A 27,951-nucleotide genomic window follows, 5' to 3' on the forward strand; every position below is an offset into this window, starting at 1 on the left:
CATCTGTCATTCCAGGTGGTTTTTCAAAATAGTTTGTCTTGTGTGTTTAGCGTGCATGAAGAATAACGTCATCTCTTGCTATTATATGATTTGGATCCAGCAATTTTCACTCATTTTCCCTGAAACTTCAGCTCTCTGTGAGATAAAGGCCGCAGACTATCCGCTATGATGTCTCCCTTAAGCAGTTCACAGAAACATCATGATTCCTGCTCTTATTTCCCTGTTTAGAACACAGACAAATGCAACAGCATCAAAAAAGACATTATACTGCAGGACTAAGCAATGTACCCATAAATCCAGTTCTGGTAAAAGCGGAATTACAATTAGATTTATCAATAATCTCATTTTTTAAGATGCGTGACAGGCTTTCTTTTTTCAAGACGTTTAAACAATTATAAAAGTTTTTTTATCAAGCCATTCAAAAATTATTATTTTCTTAGGGAGCAGGAACAATCTAGCTGTTTTCAAAGGGAAGATAAAATGCACAATGAAATAATACGTGCAAAAAAATTAGCTCTATTTTTGGAGTTGTTTCATGTTTGTACCTTGAAGAGAGTACACGACCCATTTATTTGTAGAACACTGCTTTTTGGTCTATATGTGAATGCTTCCCTGCATATGTATTGCTTTGATCCTCCTGCCCTCTCCCTTCCCCATAGAGTATACTAGGAGGTGTAACCTGACACCTCAGTGAGCAGACAAGCCATTTTGCTTTAATTAAGATGATACTAAATTGATTTTTGAGTGTGAATGATGAGCTCAGGGCGTAAGGGGCAGTGGAAAAAGTTGCTGATAGTTGGAGAAGGAATCAGTTTTTCCTGGATACAAAGTTTCTTATACTCACTTGCACTAATAATTTATGCAAAAATAGTTAAAACAACAGCGACCAATCACAAAATGACTTACTAAAATTTTAAAGTATTTGCAATATTTTATTTGTGATAAACATTATAGTTCCCCCCCAAAACAATCCTTTTCTCAAAAAGAGGTTTTAACAAGTCAAAAGGAACTATAATATACTTACTTCAAAAGTAATAGAACTTCTTAGAGGTTAAAGAAATGTTTTTTGCACAAAGAGAAAAGAAGTATTTGCTTTATTAAATTATTTCAATAATGACATGCACAATCTAATATATAAAGCTCAAGTGTGTGTATGTATGTATGTGTGTGTGTATGTCCGGGATTGGCATTCGCACCGTTGCAGCTACAGCCACAAAATTTGGCACAGTCACACGCCTGGACCCTGAGAGCGTCCTAAGCTATGTTGTGAGGTGAAATTTTAACCCCGCGCGTTCCAATTCACCAAACAATTTTGCCCCTATCTACATAATGGGGAAAAGTGTGTGTGTATCAAGCCCCGCCCCTCATTATGATGTCATAATGGTTGCCATGGCGACGCTGATGTCATCATAGGTTGCAATCCCCGCCGCTCACTATTATGTCATAATGGTTCACTATGGGATGGAGGATGTGTAATGGGTATATGGGCACTGGACTATGGGATGGAGGATATATATGATGGTTATATGGGCATGGGACTATGGGATGGAGGATATGTATGACGGGTATATGGGCACGGGACTATGGGATGGTGGATATGTATGATGGGTATATGGGCACGGGACTATGGGATGGAGGATATCTATGATGGGTATATGGGCATGGGACTATGAGATGAAGGATGTGTGATGGGTATATGGGCACTCGACTATGGGATGGAGGCTATGTATGATGGGTATAAGGGCATGGGCCTACGGGATGGTGGATATGTATGAAGGGTATATGGGCACGGGACTATGAGATGGAGGATAATTATAATTTGCTATAACTAACCACAGTTAGTTACTATGCCCGGGCAGCGCCAGGCTCTTCAGCTAGTAATTAATAAAAGGGTGCCTCTAGCCTTGAGGGAACCCAGCTACAAATTACCATATATAATTAAAGTATGTGCACATTGTAACATGATATTTCCCAAATAAAGAAAAATATGCATTCAAGAGATAGCATGATGTTGATAGCGTTGAACCTGGCAAAACTGATGGCCAAAAAATTAATTTTCACTTTCCATTATAATAAATACCTAACCTTGTGTGCAGCATGTAAACTAAAAAAGCCCATATAAACAGTATGTTCACAGTATGTGTCAAAAATCAAAAGAAACACGTGAACCCTGTTAAATATACAGTGGGTACGGAAAGTATTCAAAGCCCTTTAAATTTTTCACTCTTTGTTATATTGCAGCCATTTGGTAAATTCAATAAAGGTAATTTTTTTCTCATTAATGTGCACTCTGCACCCCATCTTGACTGAAAAAGAAACAATAATCTAGAAATTGTTGCAAATTTATTAAAAAAGAAAAACTGAAATATCACATGGTCATAAGTATTAAGACCCTTTGCTCGGAGACTCATATTTAACACATGCTGTCCATTTCCTTGTGACTCTCCTTGAGATAGTTCTACTCCTTCTCTGGAGTCCAGCTGTATTTAATTAAACTGATAGGACTTGATTTGTGAAGGCACACACCGGTCTATATAAGGTCTCCCAGCTCACAATGCATATCAGACCAAATGAGATTGATGAGGTCAAAGGAACTGGCCAAGGAGCTTAGACAGAATTGTGGCAAGGCACAGATCTGGCCAAGGTTACAAAATAATTTCTGCAGTACGCAAGGTTCCTAAGAGCACAGTGGCCTCCACAATCCTTAAACAGAAAAAGTTTGGGACCACCAGAAGTCTTCCGAGACCTGGCCGTCCACTCAAACAGAGCATTCATGGGAGAAGTGAGAGGTGAGAGGTGTAAAGAAGAACCCCAAGATCACTGTGGCTGAGGTCCACAGATGCAGTAGGGTGATGGGAGAAAGTTCCACAAAATCAACTATCACTGCATCCCTCCACCAGTCTGGCTGTTTTATGGCAGAGTGGACAACAGAAGCCTCTCCTCAGTGCCAGACATATGAAAGCCCCCATATAGTTTGCTAAAAGCACATGAAGGATTACCAGACTATGAGAAATAAGATTCTCTGGTCTGATGAGATGAAGATAGAACTTTTTGGTAAGTGGCATGCGTGGAGCAAACCAGGCACTGCTCATCACCTGCCCAATACAATCACAACAGTGAAACATGGTGATGGTAGCATGATGCTATGGAGTGTTTTTCAGCTGCAGGGACAGGATAACTGGTTGCAATTGAAGGAAACATAGAATGTGGCCAAGTATAGAGATATCCTGGATGAAAACCTCTTCCAGAGTGCTCTGTACCTCATACATGGCCGAAGGTTCACCTTCCAACAAGACAATGACCCTAAGCACACAGCTAAAATAACAAAGGAGTGGCTTCAGAACAACTCTATGACCATTCTTGACTGGCCCAACCAGAGCCCTGACCTAAACCCAATTGAGCATCTCTGGAGAGACCTGAAAATGGCTGTCCACCAACATTCACCATCCAACCTGACAGAACTGGAGAGGATCTACAAGGATGGATAGCAGAGGATCCTCAAATCCAGGTGTGAAAAGCTTATTGCATCTTTCCCAAGAAGACTCATCGCTGTACTAGCTCTAAAGGGTGCTTCTACTCAATACTGAGCAAAGGGTCTGAATAATTATGACCATGTGATATTTCAGTTTTTCTTTTTTTAATGAACTTGCAAAAATTTCTACATTTCTACCTTTCTGTTTTTTTCAGTCAAGATGGGGTGCAGAGTGCACATTAATGATCAAAAAAATGAACTTTTTTGAATTTCCCAAATGGCTGCAATGAAATAAAGAGTGAAAAATTTAAAAGGGTCTGAATACTTTCCATACCCACTGTAGCTATACCAGTGTGCCAGTATAAATATAATAATAAAATTATGGGTATATTAACTGAACATTAAGTGTACTAATATCAAGGGTTGTAATGGAAGTAGGAGCTGCGTCCCTCCATCCTAACACTAGTTTCGCCTTTGCTTCTTTCAGGGGCGTTTCACCTTTGCTTTATATGCTCCCAGAAGAAGCAATTAAGAAACGCACATCAAGGTGAAGGGACGCATCTCCTATTTGCAATTTAACCCATATGATTAGCACACTTAATGTTCATTTAATATACCCATAATTTTAATCTTATGTTTATACTGGCACACTTGTATAGCAATAATAGCAATATTTGACTGGATTCGTGTGTTTCCTTTGTTTTTTTGATGCATGCTAAGAACGCACTGTTTACATGGGCTTTTTCAGCTTACATGCTGCAAACAAGGATAGGTATTTATTATAGTGGCAAGTGAAAATTAATTTTTTTTGGCCATCAATTGTGCCAGGTGCAACGTTATTGATATCACGCTAGCTCTTGAATGCATATATTTCTTTATTTGTGAAATATTATATTACAATGCACACACATTAATTATATAGGGTAATTTAGAGCTGGGTTCCCTCATGGCTTGAGGGACCCTTTTATTAATTATTGTGAATGCCATTATTGAAATAATTTAATAAAGCAAATACTTTTTAGCCCTTTGTGCAGAAACACTTCTTTATCCTCTGAAAAGTTCCATTACTTTGAAAGATAGCATGTTAGAATATTTTATTTGTGCAAGCATTTCTAAAGTTTGTTTTATTTTTACCATTGATTTTTATGAATAACACGGTACCACATTATAATCGTTTTTTTTTTCATCATTACTTTTAACATGAATAACTTCTACGCTAAAGCAATTGGTAAGCCACTGTATAGAATAATGAGCTATTTTCCTTTTTTCTAGAGATGTATATACAGTATGTAAACTAATAGAAAATCACAGTTTAGTGCCCAGAACCCTGTGGTATATTATTTTTAGAAATATTATGAGCAGAAATGTCACCGCATTCGTCAATATGTAACATTTTCTAAGGCAGAAGAATGATTACAGCATGCATGTGATCAAGACAGTAGTTGCAGCGAGCTACAATTTATAACGGCTTTTCATTTTCAGAGCCATCAAAGCTGTTTTCCCTGGAAAAAGAAGCATTATTTTCTCTCGATCTACTTTTGCTGGATCCGGCAAATACTCAGGACATTGGCTTGGAGATAATGCTGCCAACTGGAACGATATTAAATGGGCAATACCGGGAATGCTTGAGTTCAGTCTTTTTGGAATACCTTATGTAAGCACATTACAAAAATAAGCTTGAAAGACAAATGGTCATCTCTGGGAATTAGCACTAAATTGTGTTTATTTGTGTAGAACATCATGATCCATTTCGTTGCCAATTGGAGGTTTTAGTGACAGTCAACATTGCGAGAAGCGGGAAAATAGGCGACGTTTCCAGCTACATATTTCAGTGGCAACAATGCGTTGTAAGCAGATGTCTATTATACATAGATAGAGAATACAATAGTCTACATGAAAATTAAAGCTAAAATACAGATTTGCATACATTTATTATATCACTTAAATTGTTTATTACTTTTTTTTGCACAGTTACATATTATCATGAAATCATGGGGAATCATTTATATCTAAAAATATGATTTTTATCATCGTGTACATAAAGGTAGAATAGAAGCCCAATAACTCTTTTTTTTACTTGCAGAAAATGTCTCATATTTTTGGCATATTTTAACTTTTGTTTTTGAAAAATGCATAACTAATAAGTTCCACATACTTAGCATTATACTTAAAAGGAGCATTATGATATCACAGCAAAAAATATATACACACCGCCGTCCATTTAATTTCTCTCTAATCTGTTCTCTAGACAGTATGCAGGCAATAATAGTAGCTCCCATTCTGTTTATACCTTAGTCAGATATCCTTTTCTTTTTTCGAATAAGAATAAAAGGACAGATTTTCATCAGTTTTCGGGATCCAATTTTCAGCAGTATTTGGGCATTGTGTCAGTTTTTACATCAATGATTCTCTTGTATGCCAACGAAAGCTATGCTTCTTCTACCCATTAAAATGTTAGAAATGGACAGCACACGTACACGTATAACAAACAAGTGCAATCTGTGTGCTTTCCATGATTTTTCCATGATTTTCTCAGACCCATAGACTTGCGTGACGTCTCCACGACGTTCTAAAAGCAGCTCCGTAGACTGTGACAGTGATGTGTTCTATCCATGACAAACACACATAGATCACATACATGAACAACAGATGTCTACATGAGGCTTTCTAGATTTGCAGACAATAAGTATGCTAGGAAAATACTAAAAAAACTTTCTCTCTAGTGCTTTCCGCAGGAAGTATCTGTGTAAGTCGTTGTACATTGACTTACAAGGCAGCCAACAAGAGATGTGACTAGGTGTGCTTTTTTCTTTCCTTTACAGTGGAATTATTTTAGATATTCCCCCCCAAAAAAAAAAAAACATTTTCCTAAAGAATTCTTACAAGTTGGATTTTCATAAAATAATGTACAATAGGTAAATAAAAGTCTACCTTTCAAAAAGTCTAAATGTTACTTTTGGGTCAATTATTTCAAACTGAAATAATTACATAAGCTGAAAAGTTGACTCTCATCACTAGATTATTTATAACCCACAATGCCATTTGTTGTGAGAAAAGCACTCACACCTTTGTTAAATGCTGAGATAGTATTTGCCATTACTACTTTTTGCAGTAGGATTCTCCACACTCTTGACTGCTCTAACTGTAAAGAACCCTTACTGTAAGTTTTTGTTTGATCAAATATGTAGCTATGGGATTTTGTCAGAATACGTATTTGAAACCTATACAACGGACAGAGATATATATATATATATATATACAGTATATATATCATTGCTCAAGGCTCACTGCTGGGAAGCTTTCCATTCATTAAAAGTAGGAGGCATTTAAAGGGAATCTGTCAGAAGGGTTTTGCTTTGTAATCTGTAGACAGCAGGGTATAGAGACTGAAACACGAGTGCATCACTAAGACATTGACATTGCTGGACTATACTAGTGCGGCCATGCCCCTCCTCATTTAATAAGCACCTCACTGTCTATAGACTTGTGCACACAGAGCCTTGTGTGGGCAGAGTTAGCATTCTCAGCTTGGCTTCATTCTACATCTAAGAGCTCTGATTGTGTTAGAATGGCTGCACCCAATAATATAAGTGGTACATCATTGATTCAGGGTGTCTTTGCCTACATTATGCTGCATTCAGATGAGGTAGCAAAATCTTCACCCAGATTCTCTTTTCGTGAAGCAGTTGTCAAGCATACAATGTAAATGGGTCTGACATAAACAGCTGAGTGCTTTACTTGTCTGTCTCCATCCGTCATAGATCTTGTATGTCATGGCATAATGCATTATTCTCTGCTGCTTCATTTAAAGTTCTCATTTTGATTGTACGGTGAAGAAGAACTACACCTTCCCCTTTCCCATGATGCCACCAGTCATCAGACATACATCACCTATCCAGTGAAAAATATTCATTAGGATAAAACATTTATTATAGGAGAGCCATTCATAATGCATAGTAGCAATACACAATATATTATATTGTGGTGAAAAAACATTCAATGTTTTGCCTTTAGATTGGTGCAGATATTTGTGGCTTCTTTGATGATTGCACTGAAGAACTATGCACTCGATGGATGCAAGTTGGGGCATTTTATCCATTTTCGAGAAATCACAATGCTGAAAATTACAGGGTAAGTTTTCTTAACTGAAAATGTAGACATTATATTTGAGTATAAACACAAAAATTGAGCTTGGTTTGAGCTGATACACATGCAGTATATAAATGCATGTTGACATTGGCCATAAAACATAAAACCTGCAAAACCCTGCAGTAACTAAATAAGTAAAAGCAAAAGTGCATCTAAATAATACAGAGTTTTAAGTAATACTGTTTTTGATCAAAAGTAGCATGAAAGCCATCTCACCACGACACGGTAACTCTGTTCGGGATAGTCCTTTTTGCTCATTTTGTCTTTTGCAGGTATTATATTTGAGTATGTTGCAAAAATAGTAGACATTAGCATAGTAATAATTAGCTATTCTATCTGGTGGTGTCTAGTGATGAGCGAGTATACTCGTTGCTTGGGTTTTCCCAAGCATGCTCGGGTGATCTCCGAGTATTTTGGTGTGCTCGGAGAGTTAGATTTCGTCGTCTCAGCTGCATGATTTGCGACTTGTAGACAGGCTGAATATATGTAGGAATTCCCTAACAAACAGGCATTCCACACATGTATTCAAGCTGTCTAGCAGTCGCAAATCATGCAGCTGAGGCGACAAAAACTAAATCTCCGAGCACGCCAAAATACTCGGAGATCTCCCGAGCATGCTCGGAAAAACCTGAATAACGAGTATACTCGCTCATCACTAGTGGTGTCCAGTAAGTGGATTAAATCAAGCTACAGTATATATACATATTTAGCCTTGTTCCATATGAGTGACAGCTACCTTATAAGGGCATCTGTCATAGACATGTGTATAACGCTCCTTAAGTAAACTGTATATACAGTATATAAAGGATGACTGTGATGGATGCCATCTTTCATTGATAAATAGTGTTGAGCATTCCGATACCGCAAGTATCGGGTATCGGCCGATACTTGCTGTATCGGAATTCCGATACCGACTTCCGATATTTTTTCAATATCGGAATTCGGCATCGGAATCGCAAGTTCAGTTGATTGACAGCCTGACGTCATCATGATGCGCGGTGTGTGCGCATCATGATGCGCCGTCATTTCGGGCCTTCCGGGGGTCTCTGCCGGCCTGCCGGGGGGCTGTGACGGCCTGCCGGGGGGCTGTGTGGACTGCCCGGGGTCTGTACCGGCCTGCCGGGGGGCTGTGCCGGCCTGCCGGTGGTCTGTGCACCCTGTGGGGGTCTGTACCGGCCTGCCGGGGGGCTGTGCCGGCCTGCCGGTGGTCTGTGCACCCTGTGGGGGTCTGTACCGGCCTGCCGGGGGGCTGTGCCGGCCTGCCGGTGGTCTGTGCACCCTGTGGGGGTCTGTACTGGCCTGCCGGGGGGCTGTGCCGGCCTGCCGGGGGGCTGTGCTGATGTCCGGGGGTCTGTGCAAGCATCGTCCGATGGGACTACAAGTCCCATCTGGCGATGCCTGCTACCATGACAGTGATTGACACATTAGCCAATGATGGGACAGTAGTAGTCCCATCATCCGGCTAATGTGTTAAATGTTAAAAAAAAAAATACTACATACATACTACATGCTACATACATACTACATGCTACATACATACTACATGTATACTACATACATACTACATACATGCTACATACATGCTACATACATGCTGCATGCTACATACATACTACATACATACTACATACATACTACATGCATGCTACATGCATGCTACATACATACATGCATGCTACATACATACTACATGCATGCTACATACATACTACATGCATGCTACATACATACTACATGCTACATACATACCACATACATACTACATACATACTACGTACTACATATATACTACATGCATGCTACATACATACTACATGCTACATACATACCACATACATGCCACATACATACTACATACATACTACATACATACTACATACATACTACATGCATACTACATACATACTACATGCATGCTACATACATACTACATGCATGCTACATACATACTACATGCTACATACATACCACATACATACTACATACATACTACATACTACATATATACTACATGCATGCTACATACATACTACATGCTACATACATACTACATGCTACATACATACCACATACATGCTACATACATACTACATATATACTACATACATACTACATACATACTACATGCATGCTACATACATACTACATGCTACATACATACCACATACATACTACATACATACTACATACATACTACATGCTACATACATACTACATATATACTACATGCATGCTACATACATACTACATGCTACATACATACCACATACATACCACATACATGCTACATACATACTACATGCATACTACATGCATACTACATACATACTACATGCATGCTACATACATACTACATGCTACATACATACCACATACATACTACATACATACTACATACATACTACATGCTACATACATACTACATATATACTACATGCATGCTACATACATACTACATGCTACATACATACCACATACATACTACATACATGCTACATACATACTACATATATACTACATGCATGCTACATACATACTACATATATACTACATGCATGCTACATACATACTGCATGCTACATGCATGCTACATACATACTACATACATACTACATGCTACATACATACCACATATATACTACATACATACAATACATTCATACAATACATACATAGACATACAGTACATATAACATAGAGTAACATACTTACCAATACTTGTCACATTGTTCCCCGAAGCCATTGTCTTTTCCAGAATAAATATTAACATAACAAACCACAAAAATACTCACCCACGATCCGAAGCAGTCCACGAGTGTGTCCCACGACGATCTTGGGTAGAGAACTGCAGCATCAGATGATGCTGCCGTTCTCTACGGGCTGCAGGAATCCAATGACGGAAGGTAGGTATCCTTCCGCACTGTATTCCTCCGCCACTTAAAAAAAAAAAGTCCCTAGTCTCACTTTATGCCATTGCTGTGTGGGAATTTCCCACACAGCAATGGCATAAAGTGAGACTAGGGACTTTTTTTTTTTTAAGTGGCGGAGGAATACAGTGCGGAAGGATACCTACCTTCCGTCATTGGATTCCTGCAGCCCGTAGAGAACGGCAGCATCATCTGATGCTGCAGTTCTCTACCCAAGATCGTCGTGGGACACACTCGTGGACTGCTTCGGATCGTGGGTGAGTATTTTTGTGGTTTGTTATGTTAATATTTATTCCGGAAAAGACAATGGCTTCGGGGAACAATGTGACAAGTATTGGTAAGTATGTTACTCTATGTTATATGTACTGTATGTCTATGTATGTATTGTATGAATGTATTGTATGTATGTAGTATATATGTGGTATGCATGTAGCATGTAGTATGTATGTAGTATGTATGTAGCATGCATGTAGCATGCAGTATGTATGTAGCATGCATGTAGTATATATGTAGTATGTATGTAGCATGCATGTAGTATATATGTATGAATGTATGTAGCATGTAGTATGTATGTAGTATGTATGTGGTATGTATGTAGCATGTAGTATGTATGTAGTATGTATGTAGCATGCATGTAGTATGTATGTAGTATGTATGTAGTATATATGTAGTATATATGTAGCATGTATGTAGTATGTATGTGGTATGTATGTAGCATGTAGTATGTATGTAGCATGCATGTAGTATATATGTAGTATGTATGCAGCATGTAGTATGTATGTAGTATGTATGTAGTATATATGTAGTATGTATGTAGCATGTAGTATGTATGTAGCATGCATGTAGTATATATGTAGTATATATGTAGCATGTAGCATGTATGTAGTATGTATGTGGTATGTATGTAGCATGTAGTATGTATGTAGCATGCATGTAGTATATACGTAGTATGTATGTAGCATGTAGTATGTATGTAGCATGCATGTAGTATATATGTAGTATGTATGTAGCATGCATGTAGTATATATGTAGTATGTATGTAGCATGTAGTATGTATGTAGCATGCATGTAGTATATATGTAGTATGTAGCATGTAGTATGTATGTAGCATGCATGTAGTATATATGTAGTATGTAGCATGTAGTATGTATGTAGCATGCATGTAGCATGTACTATGTATGTAGCATGCATGTAGTATATATGTGTTATGTATGTAGCATGTAGCATGCATGTAGCATGCATGTAGTATGTATGTAGTATGTATGTAGTATATATGTGGTATGTATGTAGCATGTAGTATGTATGTAGCATGTAGTATGTATGTAGCATGCAGTATGTATGTAGCATGCATGTAGTATATATGTAGTATGTATGTAGTATTTATGTAGTATGAATGTAGCATGTATGTAGCATGTATGTAGTATGTAGTATGAATGTAGCATGTATGTAGTATGCATGTTGTATGTATGTAGCATGTAATTTTTTTTTTTTTTTACATTCAACACATTAGCCGGATGATGGGACTACTACTGTCCCATCATTGGCTAATGTGTCAATCACTGTCATGGTAGCAGGCATCGCCCGATGGGACTTGTAGTCCCATCGGACGATGCCTGCACAGACCCCCGAAGCCTGCACAGACCACCGGCAGGCCGGCACAGCCCCCCGGCAGGCCGGCACAGCCCCCCGGAGCCTGCACAGACCACCGGCAGGCCGGCACAGCCCCCCGGCAGGCCGGCACAGCCCCCCGGAGCCTGCACAGCCCCCCGGCAGGCCGGCACAGCCCCCCGGCAGGCCGGCACAGCCCACCGGAGCCTGCACAGACCCCCTGGCAGGCCGGCACAGCCCCCCGAAAGGCCCGTACAGACCCCAGAGAGGCTGTACAAGGGCAGGAAAGGGTTTTTCTTATTCCGATACCGGAAGTCCCATAGACTTGAATGGGACTTCCGGTATCGGAATCGGCGATACCGATACTTTTTTTAAAGATCGGCCGATACCATCCGATACGATACTTTGAAGTATCGGACGGTATCGCTCAACTCTATTGATAAACACATAAGTCATAAAAAGCTGCTGAAAAGTTCATGACAAATATATTAAATAGATCCCACTACAGCTAATAGAGCTGTCATGGCTGACTTTAACATAAACTTAGTAAGCTTTTCCCATTGTCTCCACTAAATATAAGATAGGAATGAGGCTTTATTGATTAACATATTTCTTCATGTGGTTAATGGAAAAATATTTATTTCTCCATTGTTTTTTTTTGTACTTGTACGATCCTGTGTAAATGCCATCTTTATTGTATTCAAGAGTATGCATTTATCATTCTTTTATGGGGACATGTTACTGCATGGCTTTTATTACATTTTATATGGATAAATGGGAAAAACAGCATTTCAGAGATTTATTTTTTTATTGAACTTTTATTTTTTGCACCATGGGAGATATGGATAAAATAATGACTAAGAATGGCTGCGTTTGAAATGTTAGGGTTTATCAAGGATATGTCTGTTCCTGTGTTACTTGATGTCTCTTATGATGAATTAAGAAACTTTTAGACTTATAGCCTACTATTTTTTAGATTTTGCTACTACTACAGCATCCTCTTGCTATGTGCCAGACTCCAGTCATTCATGGAATTACGGTTTGGTTGGTTTGAGATAGCTAATGTATATGAACGATTAAAATAATGTGTTAATTGTTTTTGGAGGAGGGGAACTTTTTTAACTAAATTTTATTGATATTAATTTCACAATATGTTGTCCCACCAGAGGACTAGACCACTGATGAGCCATAAGCAACTGGTGATGGCTGTATATTGCAGTGGGTACCTACTTATGATGGCAGAGGTACTGAGATCAAAGATAACTGTGATCTTTCATTGACCATTGATCGGAGCAGATTGTCAGCTGCATTTTACAACCGGCACTGAATGTGCCATCATGTTTTCTGGTGGGAAGAACATGACAATTAATGTGCATCCATTTAGCGGAAAGAGATTAATAAAAAAAAAGAAAAGATAAACTCTGTGTTTATTCTCCAAGAGGACATATGAACATCATAAACATTGACATCTATGATGTCCTGCGGAAAAGCCGTATATGGGGAGAAATTCACTGAAATTGTGGCATGTTACTCTACATAAGTGGGTAAAACATTGTTTCTCCTGAGTTTAGAGAAGTAGATATTTATCTAATTGCTTCACTGGTTATTTTTTTATAGTAGAACTAGGGATGAGCGAAAAGCTTTGGATAAGAGCTTATCCGAATAACTATAGCGCTTACTGAATCACTGCATCGGGGACCCGGATACCTGGAGCACTCACGATGATCAGCTGTTTAGCTTCGCAGCTGCATATGTTGCGGCTATTTCACTGTCACAATAAACAGGCTCTCCATGCATGTGCTGTGACTGTCACACAGTCGCGACACAGCTGCAGAGCCGAACAGCTGATTATCGGGAGCGTTCCAGGTATCCGGGTTCCCGAGGCAGCTATTCGGTAAGCGCTATAGCTATTCGGATAAGCTCTTACCTCAACCCTAAGTAGAACTCTAGTATTTGTGAAAAGTATTTATATTAAGTAAAAAAATATTATTTTATTGATTTATTCCTCATCAGGCACAAGACCCTGCCTTCTTTGGAGCAAGTTCTGTACTTGTGCAAACATCAATACATTATCTAAAGATCCGATACACTCTCCTTCCATACCTTTACACTCTCTTCTTCAAAGCCCATACCAAGGGAGAAACTGTAGTGAGGCCTTTACTTCATGAGTAAGTACCATCATTAAATACTGTCTTCCAACAAATGATTGCAACATCTTCTTTTGGAGACACCATTTTAAATATGGACTTCTTTAGTACAGTTGTGGATGCCAAAATGAAGGCATAAAAAGAAAGAACTGCTATGTAATTAAGAAGGAAAACAAGTTTGTCAGCAAAATTTTATTACTTAACTTGTTTTTTACCTATGCCTTCCAGGCCCTGTTAGCAGAAGACAGATCTTTATAGCAGCTTGTATTCTGTGAATGAAGTGCACAAAGTCTAGGGGACACTCTGTAGCAAGGCTTCGTCCTCCATGCATAGAATTCCATAAAATAGATATGGTATTTTTTGTGCAGATGAAGCTTAGATTCTGATTTCTCTTTAGGGATATTAGGATTACAGCCATTGTTATGTGTCAGGGATCTATTGTTTAGATGTTCATAATATATAGAGTGTCTTAGTAGAGGACATTTGGCTCCTCACTTCAAGCTATGTAACACTGCTCTAAATAAAAAAATTGCTTTTTTAACAAATTTTATAGGCACGAGGTTAATATCCGATGGATAAAACATATCTTTCTAATCCTTTATTTGTAGATTCTATTCTGATCCAGAAACTTGGGCAATTGACAGACAATTTTTATGGGGACCAGGCCTTCTTATAACACCCGTTCTTGATCAGGTACATATATGTTTTTGCCTTCTTTTATATCATTTTATCTATTTTTTGATATTGTTTACTTTATTTTCTTGTTTATTTAATGGATGTAATTACTCTGGATCTATTCATGGAGTTCTCATCTCTACGATCTAATAAATTCTAATAAATTTCCAAGAAAAGTAGTTTAGACTTAAAGAAATATTTTCTCTTTCCCTCAGGTTAAATTTAGGGTTTATATACTCACCAACATTTTGTGGCATGTTCCTCTGGATGCTGTATAAAATGTAGATATTCTTGTTGTGAAGCATATTCCTACATGCAGCAACTTGCTAAGCAACAAAGTTGGCCACTAGTGAGCATTATAGCTTCTATCGTACAGGTTTTGTGCCCACAGTTCATCAAATACCTTATAAACACCTCCATAGGGTATCACTCTATTGTGTGCTCTTTTTCCCTCTTTTAGACTTTTTTGTAGGAACACACCTGGTCACAAAATTGCTCACAAAATTGCCAATCAGTGAGACCTTTCAGAGATTTTGATTGTGCAGACATAACTGGTATAAGGAGTCTTGTACACAATTATTCCAAAGTAGAAGTCTGGAAATTAGTTCTCCTGCAGGAGTCAGAAAACTATTCCTCTATTGCTACCCATAGATTGATGGAAACAAAAATCTTAAAACATGAAAAGGTATTTCAACCCTATCATATACCCAACTGTGATGGGCACAAGTACCCCTAAATAGTTAGGTATTTGGTTGGGCTGAAATTTATAGCCATATTCCAATTTTTTTTTACAGAGTTTTTTGTTTTAGTTTTTTTCTAATTTCCTATTGTTTTAGGAAATCTACATATACATCAGCAGCAAAAGTATCATGATCCATGCTGGATCATGACAGATAAAAAGCACTAGTAACCTTTTTTTTCCTTAAGCTGTGTGCTTAAAGTTAGTTTTTGCCCCCGGTGGCCATTAGGGTCATTGCACTGTGTGGTTTCAGTTCTAGTTTTGCCCCCGGTGGCCGTTAGGGTCATTGCACTCTGGTTACTTTAGTTTAGTGCATATGATTATGAAGCAGGTGTGATTGCTGGCTCTTACCTATAAAAGATTGTCAGGTGGTTGCAATCACTGTTGGTGATATTGCTCATTTCCAAGACTGCTGAAGGAAGGAACTACAGAGAGCAGCTCAGGGGAGCTCTGTTGTAAAGTCTGGTGAAGGAAGGAATTACAGAGAGGTGTTCCTTGCAGCTCTGACAAAGCTTGGAGAAGTAGCAGCTATTCTGGAGGAAAGCTGCATTCTGGTGGTGCACTCTGTTGCTGGGAGCAATAGCAACAGAGCAAAGCTAAGTGGTGTTATTCCTGTTTGTATTTTTCCCTGGTGTGTATTAGTACAGCGGTGGGGCCAGTACCTGCACCACCCAGCTCCCTAGCAAGGGATAGGTATAGGGTGTGCTAGGGTGACAAGTTCAAGCTCGGCGACAGGTGAGGAGCCTGTATAGGGAACGTTAGGAATGTGAGGGACACTGACTCAGGGGAGTGCAGCAGGTCTCCACGTCCCCGTTCCCTATCGCAGGGCCCACCATTGTAATTGTTTCCCCTTCCCCCGTGTCTTGTTGTTTTAGTTACCGGCCTGCGGGTCGTGTCACACAGGACAGTTACATGTGCCATGTCTTGTTGTTTTAGTTACCGACCTGCGGGTTGTGTCACACAGGACGGGTCCACGTGACAAATAGACTGACTAAGACAATCTTTTGTAATGAAACTTTTAATGTGCAAAGGTCATTGTGAAGTAACGGGAGCAGAGTCAGCTATGACATCGCCTATTGTAAATGGTGGATCCAGTATTAGCAGCTGTGTAGAGAGGTGCTATCAGTCAATATAATTATGTCTGATAATAAGGACAAAAAAGAAAGCCTAAAACAGAACCAACAAAGTAACGAGAAACACACTCTTGAAATATATGACATCAAAGAACTAAGAGCCGCAATAGTCCCCAGAGAGAGATAAACTAGTTCCCATTGTATGATAAAAGCTGATTTTTATTAGGGATATTTAAGCCCTTAGTGACCGACTCGATTTTGGTCTTAGTGACCAAGCCATATTTTACAATTCTGACCAGTGTCACTTTATGTGGTAATAACTCGGGAACGCTTCAACAGATCCCACTGGTTCTGAAATTGTTTTTCGTGACATATTGTACTTCATGATAGTGGTAACTAGAGTTGAGCGATACCGTCCGATACTTCAAAGTATCGTATCGGATGGTATCGGCCGATCTTTAAAAAAAGTATCGGTATCGCCGATTCCGATACCGGAAGTCCCATTCAAGTCTATGGGACTTCCGGTATCGGAATAAGAAAAACCCTTTCCTGCCCTTGTACAGCCTCTCTGGGGTCTGTACGGGCCTTTTGGGGGGCTGTGCCGGCCTGCCAGGGGGTCTGTGCAGGCTCCGGTGGTCTGTGCCGGCCTGCCGGTGGTCTGTGCAGGCTCCGGGGGGCTGTGCCGGCCTGCCGGGGGGCTGTGCCGGCCTGCCGGGGGGCTGTGCAGGCTCCGGGGGCTGTGCCGGCCTGCCGGGGGGCTGTGCCGGCCTGCCGGGGGGCTGTGCCGGCCTGCCGGTGGTCTGTGCAGGCTCCGGGGGTCTGTGCAGGCATCGTCCGATGGGACTACAAGTCCCATCGGGCGATGCCTGCTACCATGACAGTGATTGACACATTAGCCAATGATGGGACAGTAGTAGTCCCATCATCCGGCTAATGTGTTAAATGTAAAAAAAAAAAAAAAAAAAAAAAAATTACATGCTACATACATACAACATGCATACTACATACATGCTACATTCATACTGCATACTACATACATGCTACATTCATACTACATGCAACATACATACTACATATATACTACATGCATGCTACATACATACTGCATGCTACATACATACCACATATATACTACATACATACTACATGCATGCTACATGCTACATACATAACACATATATACTACATGCATGCTACATACATACTACATGCTACATACTACATATATACTACATGCATGCTACATACTACATGCTACATACATACTACATATATACTACATGCATGCTACATACATACTGCATGCTACATGCATGCTACATACATACTACATACATACTACATGCTACATACATACTACATATATACTACATACATACTACATACATACTACATGCATGCTACATGCATGCTACATACATACCACATACATAACACATATATACTACATGCATGCTACATACATACTACATATATACTACATGCATGCTACATACATACTGCATGCTACATGCATGCTACATGCATACTACATACATACTACATGCTACATACATACTACATATATACTACATGCATGCTACATACATACTACATGCTACATACATACTACATATATACTACATGCATGCTACATACATACTGCATGCTACATGCATGCTACATACATACTACATACATACTACATGCTACATACATACCACATATATACTACATACATACAATACATTCATACAATACATACATAGACATACAGTACATATAACATAGAGTAACATACTTACCAATACTTGTCACATTGTTCCCCGAAGCCATTGTCTTTCCGGAATAAATATTAACATAACAAACCACAAAAATACTCACCCACGATCCGAAGCAGTCCACGAGTGTGTCCCACGACGATCTTGGGTAGAGAACGGCAGCATCAGATGATGCTGCCGTTCTCTACGGGCTGCAGGAATCCAATGACGGAAGGTAGGTATCCTTCCGCACTGTATTCCTCCGCCACTTAAAAAAAAAAAAGTCCCTAGTCTCACTTTATGCCATTGCTGTGTGGGAAATTCCCACGCAGCAATGGCATAAAGTGAGACTAGGGACTTTTTTTTTTTTAAGTGGCGGAGGAATACAGTGCGGAAGGATACCTACCTTCCGTCATTGGATTCCTGCAGCCCGTAGAGAACGGCAGCATCATCTGATGCTGCAGTTCTCTACCCAAGATCGTCGTGGGACACACTCGTGGACTGCTTCGGATCGTGGGTGAGTATTTTTGTGGTTTGTTATGTTAATATTTATTCCGGAAAGACAATGGCTTCGGGGAACAATGTGACAAGTATTGGTAAGTATGTTACTCTATGTTATATGTACTGTATGTCTATGTATGTATTGTATGAATGTATTGTATGTATGTAGTATATATGTGGTATGTATGTAGCATGTAGTATGTATGTAGTATGTATGTAGCATGCATGTAGCATGTAGTATGTATGTAGCATGCATGTAGTATATATGTAGTATGTATGTAGCATGCATGTAGTATATATGTAGTATGTAGTATGTATGTAGTATGTATGTGGTATGTATGTAGCATGTAGTATGTATGTAGCATGTATGTAGTATGTATGTAGTATGTAGTATGTATGTAGTATGTGTGTGGTATGTATGTAGCATGTAGTATGTATGTAGCATGCATGTAGTATATATGTAGTATGTAGTATGTATGTAGTATGTATGTGGTATGTATGTAGCATGTAGTATGTATGTAGCATGCATGTAGTATGTATGTAGTATGTATGTAGTATGTATGTAGCATGCAGTATGTATGTAGCATGTATGTAGTATGTATGTAGTATATATGTAGTATGTATGTAGCATGTATGTAGCATGTATGTAGTATGTATGTAGTATATATGTAGTATGTATGTAGCATGCATGTAGTATGTATGTAGTATGTATGTAGTATGTATGTAGCATGCAGTATGTATGTAGCATGTATGTAGTATGTATGTAGTATATATGTAGTATGTATGTAGCATGCATGTAGTATGTATGTAGCATGTAGTATGTATGTAGCATGCATGTAGTATGTATGTAGCATGTATGTAGTATGTATGTAGTATATATGTAGTATGTATGTAGCATGCATGTAGTATGTATGTAGTATTTTTTTTTTTTTTTTTTTAACATTTAACACATTAGCCGGATGATGGGACTACTACTGTCCCATCATTGGCTAATGTGTCAATCACTGTCATGGTAGCAGGCATCGCCCGATGGGACTTGTAGTCCCATCGGACGATGCTTGCACAGACCCCCGGACATCAGCACAGCCCCCCGGCAGGCCGGCACAGCCCCCCGGCAGGCCGGTACAGACCCCCACAGGGTGCACAGACCACCGGCAGGCCGGCACAGCCCCCCGGCAGGCCGGCAGAGACCCCGGGCAGTCCACACAGCCCCCCGGCAGGCCGGCACAGCCCCCCGGCAGGCCGGCAGAGACCCCCGGAAGGCCCGAAATGACGGCGCATCATGATGCGCACACACCGCGCATCATGATGACGTCAGGCCGTCAATCAACTGAACTTCCGATTCCGATGCCGAATTCCGATATTGAAAAAATATCGGAAGTCGGTATCGGAATTCCGATACAGCAAGTATCGGCCGATACCCGATACTTGCGGTATCGGAATGCTCAACACTAGTGGTAACATATCTTCAATATGACTTGCCTTTATTTATGAAAAAATGGAAATTTAGTAAAAGTTTGAAAATTTAGCAATTTTAAAACTTTTAATTTTTGTGCCCTTAAACCAGAGATTTTTGTCACACAAAGTACTTCATAAATATAATTTCCAACATGTCAACTTTATGTTAGCACAATTTTGGAAACATTTTTTTCATTAGAAAGTTAGAAGGGTTAAAATCTAGCTAGTGAGTTCTAATTTTTCCAACAAAATTTACAAAACCATTTTTTTAGGGACCACATCACATTTGAAGTGACTTTGGGGAATATATATGACAGAAAATACCAAAAAGTGACACCATTCTAAAAACTTCACCCCTCAAAGTAATCAAAACCACACTCAAGAAGTTAATTAACCCTTAAGGTGCTTTACAGGAATTAAAGCAATATTGATGGAAAAAAATGAACATTTAACTTTTTTCACCAAAATTTTACTTTGGCTCCAAATTTGTTATTTTTACAAGGGTAACAGGAGGACACGAACCCTAAAGTTTGTAGACAAATGTCTCCTGAGTATGCCACTACCCCATATGTGGGGGAAGTTCACTGTTTGAGCACATGGCCGGTCTCGGAAAGAAAATAACACAGTTTGACGTTTTAAACACCAAAATGTCTGTAATCGAGAGAAGGCACCATGTCGCATTTAGAGAGCCCCTGATGTGCCTAAACAGTGAAAAAAAAATTAAGTTACCTATTTTAGAAACTACACCCCTCAAGAAATTTATCTTGGGGTATAGTGAGCATTTTGAACTCATAGGTACAACACATAATTTGATAAACTTAGGTAGTTATATAGAAAATGTTAATTTTTTTTCCACAAAAAACTGAACCCCATAGTTTAATATGCAATTTGTCCAGATCGTGACTATACCTATGGATGTAGTGAGCATTTCGAACTCATAGGTGCCTCACAGAATTTTATAACATTGAGACATGGCAATATGACATTTTAGTGGTAATATTAGCACCACGCTGGAGACCTGCTCTGACAGGCAGGGTCTCCGGCATGTCACTTCACACACCCGCACTGCGGTTGGTGCTTCCCTTCCCCATGCTCTGCATGCTCATATCAGAGCTTCCTGCCTGGCTACCATCTTTGTCCTTAGGGCACATGCGCACTTGATCCTGCCCTCTTAAAGGGCCAGTGTATGCACCTGCTATTTCCTCCCCAGCCAATGGCCGAGAGGCATTGTGTATATTTTGCTTCCTCCTCAATGGGAGTGACTCCATTGTAGAAACTGCACCTCTCAATTAATTCATCTACAGCTACAGTGACAATTTTGTGACATCCATGCCAAGCTTTTTTTCTGGAGAATTGCAAATCTGCAAGTCTAGAGGCCATACATTGTGTCCCCATACAGTGTAGAGCCCCCATAAAGCGCCCTCACACATTGTGTCCAGCTTTTACTTCTAGCAGTGCACACCCATAAATTAAGTGCCTTCTCTCCATTAATATTTCAAACATGTGGCTGCTTACTGTGGTTTAGACACAGTGGGGTTTAGAAAGAGGGAGGCATTTGGATTTGGGAGCGCAGAATTCACTTGATTTTATTTGAGGTTTTGGGACCATGTCACTTTTCAAGAGTCTTTGTTCTACTAAAAAGGTGGTAACCCCTTATATATCCACTGTTAGATCATGGACCTGAGTAGGGGATGGTTTTAATTGGAAAAATTTTTTGGTATATAATATTTTTTTATCTCTTCCAGTATCAGGCTGGGATCACATTCTTGTTTTGTACTTTGAGCACTTATGCAGGGGTTTCTGTATAAATAACACAAAAATGCAATTCAGGGGAAACCCCCAACAGACCCACCTACCATAATAAGGCAGATGGAGACACTTCGTACTCTGATTACCCTCTGTTTTGGTGGTATCCATCTTTCTAGATGTGCACAGATATGTGGTTGACCATACTTGTGTGCTAAAAAGATGCATAAAATAATGTGACACTGCCAGAGCAGAGACCAGTCAAAAGTTACTCTATCTGCCTCATAAGTGAGTGATTCCATCTGGGTTTTTGTCTGAATTGCATTTTTGGTGAATTTACATGGTAACCACAACATAAGCACTCAACGGAGAGCACAGGATAAATTTGAGCTAAGCCTTATTCCACGACAAAGCCACAACTGGTGGCGACACGCGTCGGGTCTCAGGACGCTCAAGCTCCACTCCACCTCTGATTTGTAATTTTTAAACAACTAATTTAAAGCTGAGCTCAGTATTCTTTGCAGGCGGCTATTGTTAGCCTGTGCTATCTAATTTCAGCATGCCTGATTAATCGTGACAATTTGAGTTACTCTTAGGGAAGTATGCATACCCTTTTAGGATTTTGCTAATATCATTGTATTAGGGGGCTACTCAAGCTGGATATTGCTTTTGGGCTTGTTAGCACGTTTTTTACAGGCGTATTATATTCTCTGCTACATGGTTCAAATCAATTTTATTTGTATGCAAAAACATGCTGTCTTAGTGCTGTTTAACTCATTTGTGACCATTTGTCATCATTTGTATTTATGGTGTGTGCATTTATTTGTTCTTATGAACTAGTCTTTATACAAAGCCTTTATATTGTGGTATGCTATCTATATACACATTTGGTTCTCTATTGAGTTATTTCAAATATCTAGATTCTCTGCTACATGGTTTAAATCACCTTTATCTGTATGCACAATACATGCTGTTTAACTCACTTGTGACCATTTGCGATCATTTGTATTTATGGTATGTGCATTCATTTGTTCTTATGAACTAGTCTTTATGTAAAGCCTTTATATTGTGGTATGCTATCTATATACACATTTGGTTCTCTATTGAGTTATTTCATGTGGAATATGGAGCCATGAGGGTTTGGCTCTATTTTGAGCCTAGATTTTCATGTCACATGTGTGACCAATTTTAATGTTTTTAACGATTGGGTGTTTTGGTTTGTGTATCTAAATAAAGACTGTTACAATTTTTGCTAAATCCTATGTTGGGTGATCCCCAATGTGTGGCCTATATATTCTCTATTTTTGTAAATTGGCATCAATCTTGTATAGGTCTGATTGGATTCCCTTTTATATGTCAATGGTGCCCCCTTGTGTGTAATTTAAATTATTCCAATTTTTTGGAGCCAGAATGAACATATAGACTGCAGTAGAAGAATACTTCTTATCTTTGTGCCATTCACCATGCAGTAAAAGTGATAAGGTGGATTTATTCTTCAGGTTGATGTGATTACACTGATATATACAGTAATATTATTATTATTATGCATTTATATAGCGCCATTTATTCCATGGTGCTTTACATGTGAAAAGGGGAAATATAGATAAGTATAATAAAAATGTGTAAGACAAGGGACACACAAGTACATAAGGAGAGGGGACCCTGCCTGCGAGGGCTCACAATCTACAGGGATGGGTGAGGATACAGTAGGAGAGGGAAGAGCAGGTCGTGCGGTGGTTCAGTAGACCGAGGATTATTGCAGGCTGTAGGCTTGTCGGAACAGGTGGGTCTTCAGGTTCTTCTTGAAGGTTTCCGTTGATGGTGATAGTCTGAAGTGTTGTGGCAGAGAGTTCCAGAGTATGGGGGAAGCACGGGAGAAGTCTTGTATGCGGTTGTGGGAGGAAGAGATAAGGGGAGAGTAGAGAAGGAGATCTTCATATGATCGAAGGTTGCGTGCGAGTAGGTACCTGGAGACCATGTCACAGATGTATGGAGGAGAAAGGTTGTGGATGGCTTTGTATGTCATGGTTAGGGTTTTGAATTGGAGCCTCTGGGCAATAGGAAGCCAGTGAAGGGCCTGGCATGGGGGAGGCTGGGGAATAGTGGGGAGACAGGTGGATTAGTCAGGCAGCCAGCAGAGTGTAGGATGGACTGGAGTGGTGCCAGAGGGGACATCAGAGAGTAGGAGGTTGCAGTAGTCGAAGTGGGAGATGACAAGAGCATGCACTAGAGTTTTTGTGGTTTTGTGGTTGAGGAATGAGCAGATCTGGGAAATATTTTTGAGTTTGAGGCAGCAGGAGGAGGCGAGGGCTTGGATATGTAATTTGAAAGCCCTCCCATTCAAGTCTATGGGACTTCCGGTATCGGAATAAGAAAAACCCTATTTTTGCCTTGTACAGCCTCTCTGGGGTCTGTACGGGCCTTTCAGAGGGCTGTGCCGGCCTGCAGGGGGGTCTGTGCAGGCTCCGGTGATCTGTGCAGGCCTGCCGGTGGTCTGTGCAGGCCTGCCGGGGGGCTGTGCCGGCCTGCCGGTGGTCTGTGCAGGCTCCGGGGGTCTGTGCCGGCCTGCCGGGGGGGCTGTGCCGGCCTGCCGGTGGTCTGTGCAGGCTCCGGTGGTCTGTGCCGGCCTGCCGGGGGGCTGTGCCGGCCTGCCGGTGGTCTGTGCAGGCTCTGGGGGGCTGTGCCGGCCTGCCGGTGGGCTGTGCAGGCTCCGGTGGTCTGTGCCGGCCTGCCGGGGGGCTGTGCCGGCCTGCCGGTGGGCTGTGCAGGCTCCGGGGGTCTGTGCAGGCATCGTCCGATGGGACTACAAGTCCCATCGGGCGATGCCTGCTACCATGACAGTGATTGACACATTAGCCAATGATGGGACAGTAGTAGTCTCACTTTATGCCATTGCTGCGTGGGAAATTCCCACGCAGCAATGGCATAAAGTGAGACTAGGGACTTTTTTTTTTTAAAGTGGTGGAGGAATACAGTGCGGAAGGATACCTACCTTCCGTCATTGTATTCCTGGAGCTGGTAGAGAACGGTAGCATCAGCTGATGCTGCTGTTCTCCACGCAAGATGGACGTGGGACCCTCGTGGACTTCTGCGGATCGGGGTAAGTATATTGGTGTTTTTTTATTTTGATATTTATTCCTCAAGGGGTCAATGGCTTCGGGGATCAAAGTGACAAGTGACGGTGAGTATGTACTCTATGTTATATGTACTGTATGTCTATATGTATGTATTGTATGTAGTATATATGTATGTTGCATGCATGTAGTATATATGCAGTATATATGTAGTATGCATGTTGCATGCATGTGGTATATATGTAGTGTGTATGTAGCATGTATGTAGTATGTAGCATGTATGTAGTATGTATGTTGCATGTATGTAGCATGTAGTGTGTATGTATGTAGCATGTATGTAGTATGTATGTTGCATGTATGTAGCATGTAGTGTGTATGTTGCATGTATGTAGCATGTAGTATATATGTAGTATGTATGTTACATGTATTATATATAGTATATATGTAGTATGCATGTTGCATGCATGTAGTATATATGTTGTATGTATGTTGCATGCATGTAGTATATATGTATTATGTATGTAGTATGTATGTAGCATGTATGTAGTATGTATGTTGCATGTATGTAGCATGTAGTATATATGTAGTATTTACAGTATGTTACATGTAGTATATATAGTATATATGTAGTATGCATGTTGCATGCATGTAGTATATATGTTGTATGTATGTTGCATGCATGTAGTATATATGTATTATGTATGTAGTATGTATGTAGCATGTATGTAGCATGTATGTAGTATGTATGTTGCATGTATGTAGCATGTAGTATATATGTAGTAAGTATGTTACATGTAGTATATATGTAGTATGCATGTTGCATGCATGTAGTATATATGTTGTATGTGTGTTGCATGCATGTAGTATATATGTATTATGTATGTAGTATGTATGTAGTATGTAGCATGTATGTAGCATGCATGTAGTATGCATGTTGCATGTAGTATATATGTAGTAGGTATGTTACATGTAGTATATATGTAGTATACATGTTGTATGTATGTATCATGTAATTTTTTTTTTTTTTTATTTTTTTTTTACATTCAACACATTAGCCGGATGATGGGACTACTACTGTCCCATCATTGGCTAATGTGTCAATCACTGTCATGGTAGCAGGCATCGCCCGATGGGACTTGTAGTCCCATCGGACGATGCCTGCACAGACCCCCGGAGCCTGCACAGCCCACCGGAAGGCCGGCACAGCCCCCCGGCAGGCCGGCACAGACCACCGGAGCCTGCACAGCTCCCCGGCAGGCCGGCACAGCTCCCCGGCAGGCCGGCACAGACCCCCGGAGCCTGCACAGACCACCGGCAGGCCGGCACAGCCCCCCGGCAGGCCGGCACAGACCACCGGAGCCTGCACAGACCACCGGCAGGCCGGCACAGCCCCCCGGCAGGCCGGCACAGACCACCGGAGCCTGCACAGACCACCGGCAGGCCGGCACAGCCCCACCGGCAGGTCGGCACAGACCCCCGGAGCCTGTACAGACCACCGGCAGGCCGGCACAGCCCCCCGGCAGGCCTGCACAGACCACCGGAGCCTGCACAGACCACCGGCAGGCCTGCACAGACCACCGGAGCCTGCACAGACCCCCCGGCATGCCGGCACAGCCCCCCGAAAGGCCCGTACAGACCCCAGAGAGGCTGTACAAGGCAAAAATAGGGTTTTTCTTATTCCGATACCGGAAGTCCCATAGACTTGAATGGAACTTCCGGTATCGGAATCGGCGATACCCGATATTTTTATTAGATCGGCCGATACCATCCGATACAATACTTTTAAGTATTGGACAGTATCGTTCAACACTAGTCGCCAGCAGTGAGGAGTAGTAGACAGAGCATTAGAAGGTGGGAGCAGGATAGGACATGATGTGGCCGTGGGTGTCTGGAGAAAAAGGATTGTATGTGGAGGAACAGTTCTGTCAAAGAGTTGAGATGGCTGGGAAGGATGGAGGGGGAAATGACTACTTCCTTACTGGGTGGAGGGATTGCAGGAGTTAGGGAGAAATAGAGTAGTATGGGGATGATAGTAAAAAGAAGGCGAAACATTGTTGTGGTGTTATAGTCCATTATCTTACAGTCAATTACAGTCCAATTCTAGTCTAATTCAGCATATTGTACTTAGAAATCTGTACTTTGAAATATGGATTTTGAAATAGATGGAGCCGACTATGTCTGGAGCAGACCCATGGTGCTGAATATATGTGCAGCTAAAGATAATCAGGTGTGAGTGAAGGTGGGGTGTGACTGCCCAGGCCAAATGCACAGAGTTAAGCAAAGGTCATAAAAGGGGGAAGGGGTTATACAGACCACTTAGATGTGTGGCAAAGATAACAAGAATGGAGTACAATTATGGATACAAGAAGATGGGTATATAGATACAGATGTATATAGTTTTTTATGTTTTGCTTTTTTACTTAGGTAAATATTCCTTAGGTTGGGAGACTGTTTGTATTCTCAGAACTGCCACTGCTCTCCTACAAACAGCCTCCCAACCTAGGGAATATCCTAGTCAGAAGTGTCCTCACATCACCATCAGAGATGGGCACAGTCCTCTGTAGCAGTAAGAAATGCAAGACCTGCACCCACATATCACCAACAGATAAAGTCCCCATACCCAATACAAATCATGACTATAAG

General features: G+C 40.6%; 1 protein-coding gene across 1 annotated transcript in view; it reads left to right on the forward strand.

Annotated features, from left to right (window-relative positions):
* Positions 1–27,951, forward strand: part of SI (sucrase-isomaltase) — a 511,413-nt gene that overhangs the window by 228,857 nt on the left and 254,605 nt on the right. Inside the window, exons 17-20 of the mRNA XM_073578947.1 lie at positions 4,955–5,126; positions 7,487–7,603; positions 14,170–14,324; positions 14,912–14,996. Coding sequence (XP_073435048.1) covers positions 4,955–5,126; positions 7,487–7,603; positions 14,170–14,324; positions 14,912–14,996 — 529 coding nt within the window. The remainder of the gene's footprint in view (positions 1–4,954; positions 5,127–7,486; positions 7,604–14,169; positions 14,325–14,911; positions 14,997–27,951) is intronic.

This window comes from Dendrobates tinctorius, unplaced genomic scaffold, assembly GCF_039654945.1.
Source record: "Dendrobates tinctorius isolate UK_male_01 unplaced genomic scaffold, ASM3965494v1 ptg000060l, whole genome shotgun sequence".
Lineage (NCBI taxonomy): Eukaryota > Metazoa > Chordata > Amphibia > Anura > Dendrobatidae > Dendrobates > Dendrobates tinctorius.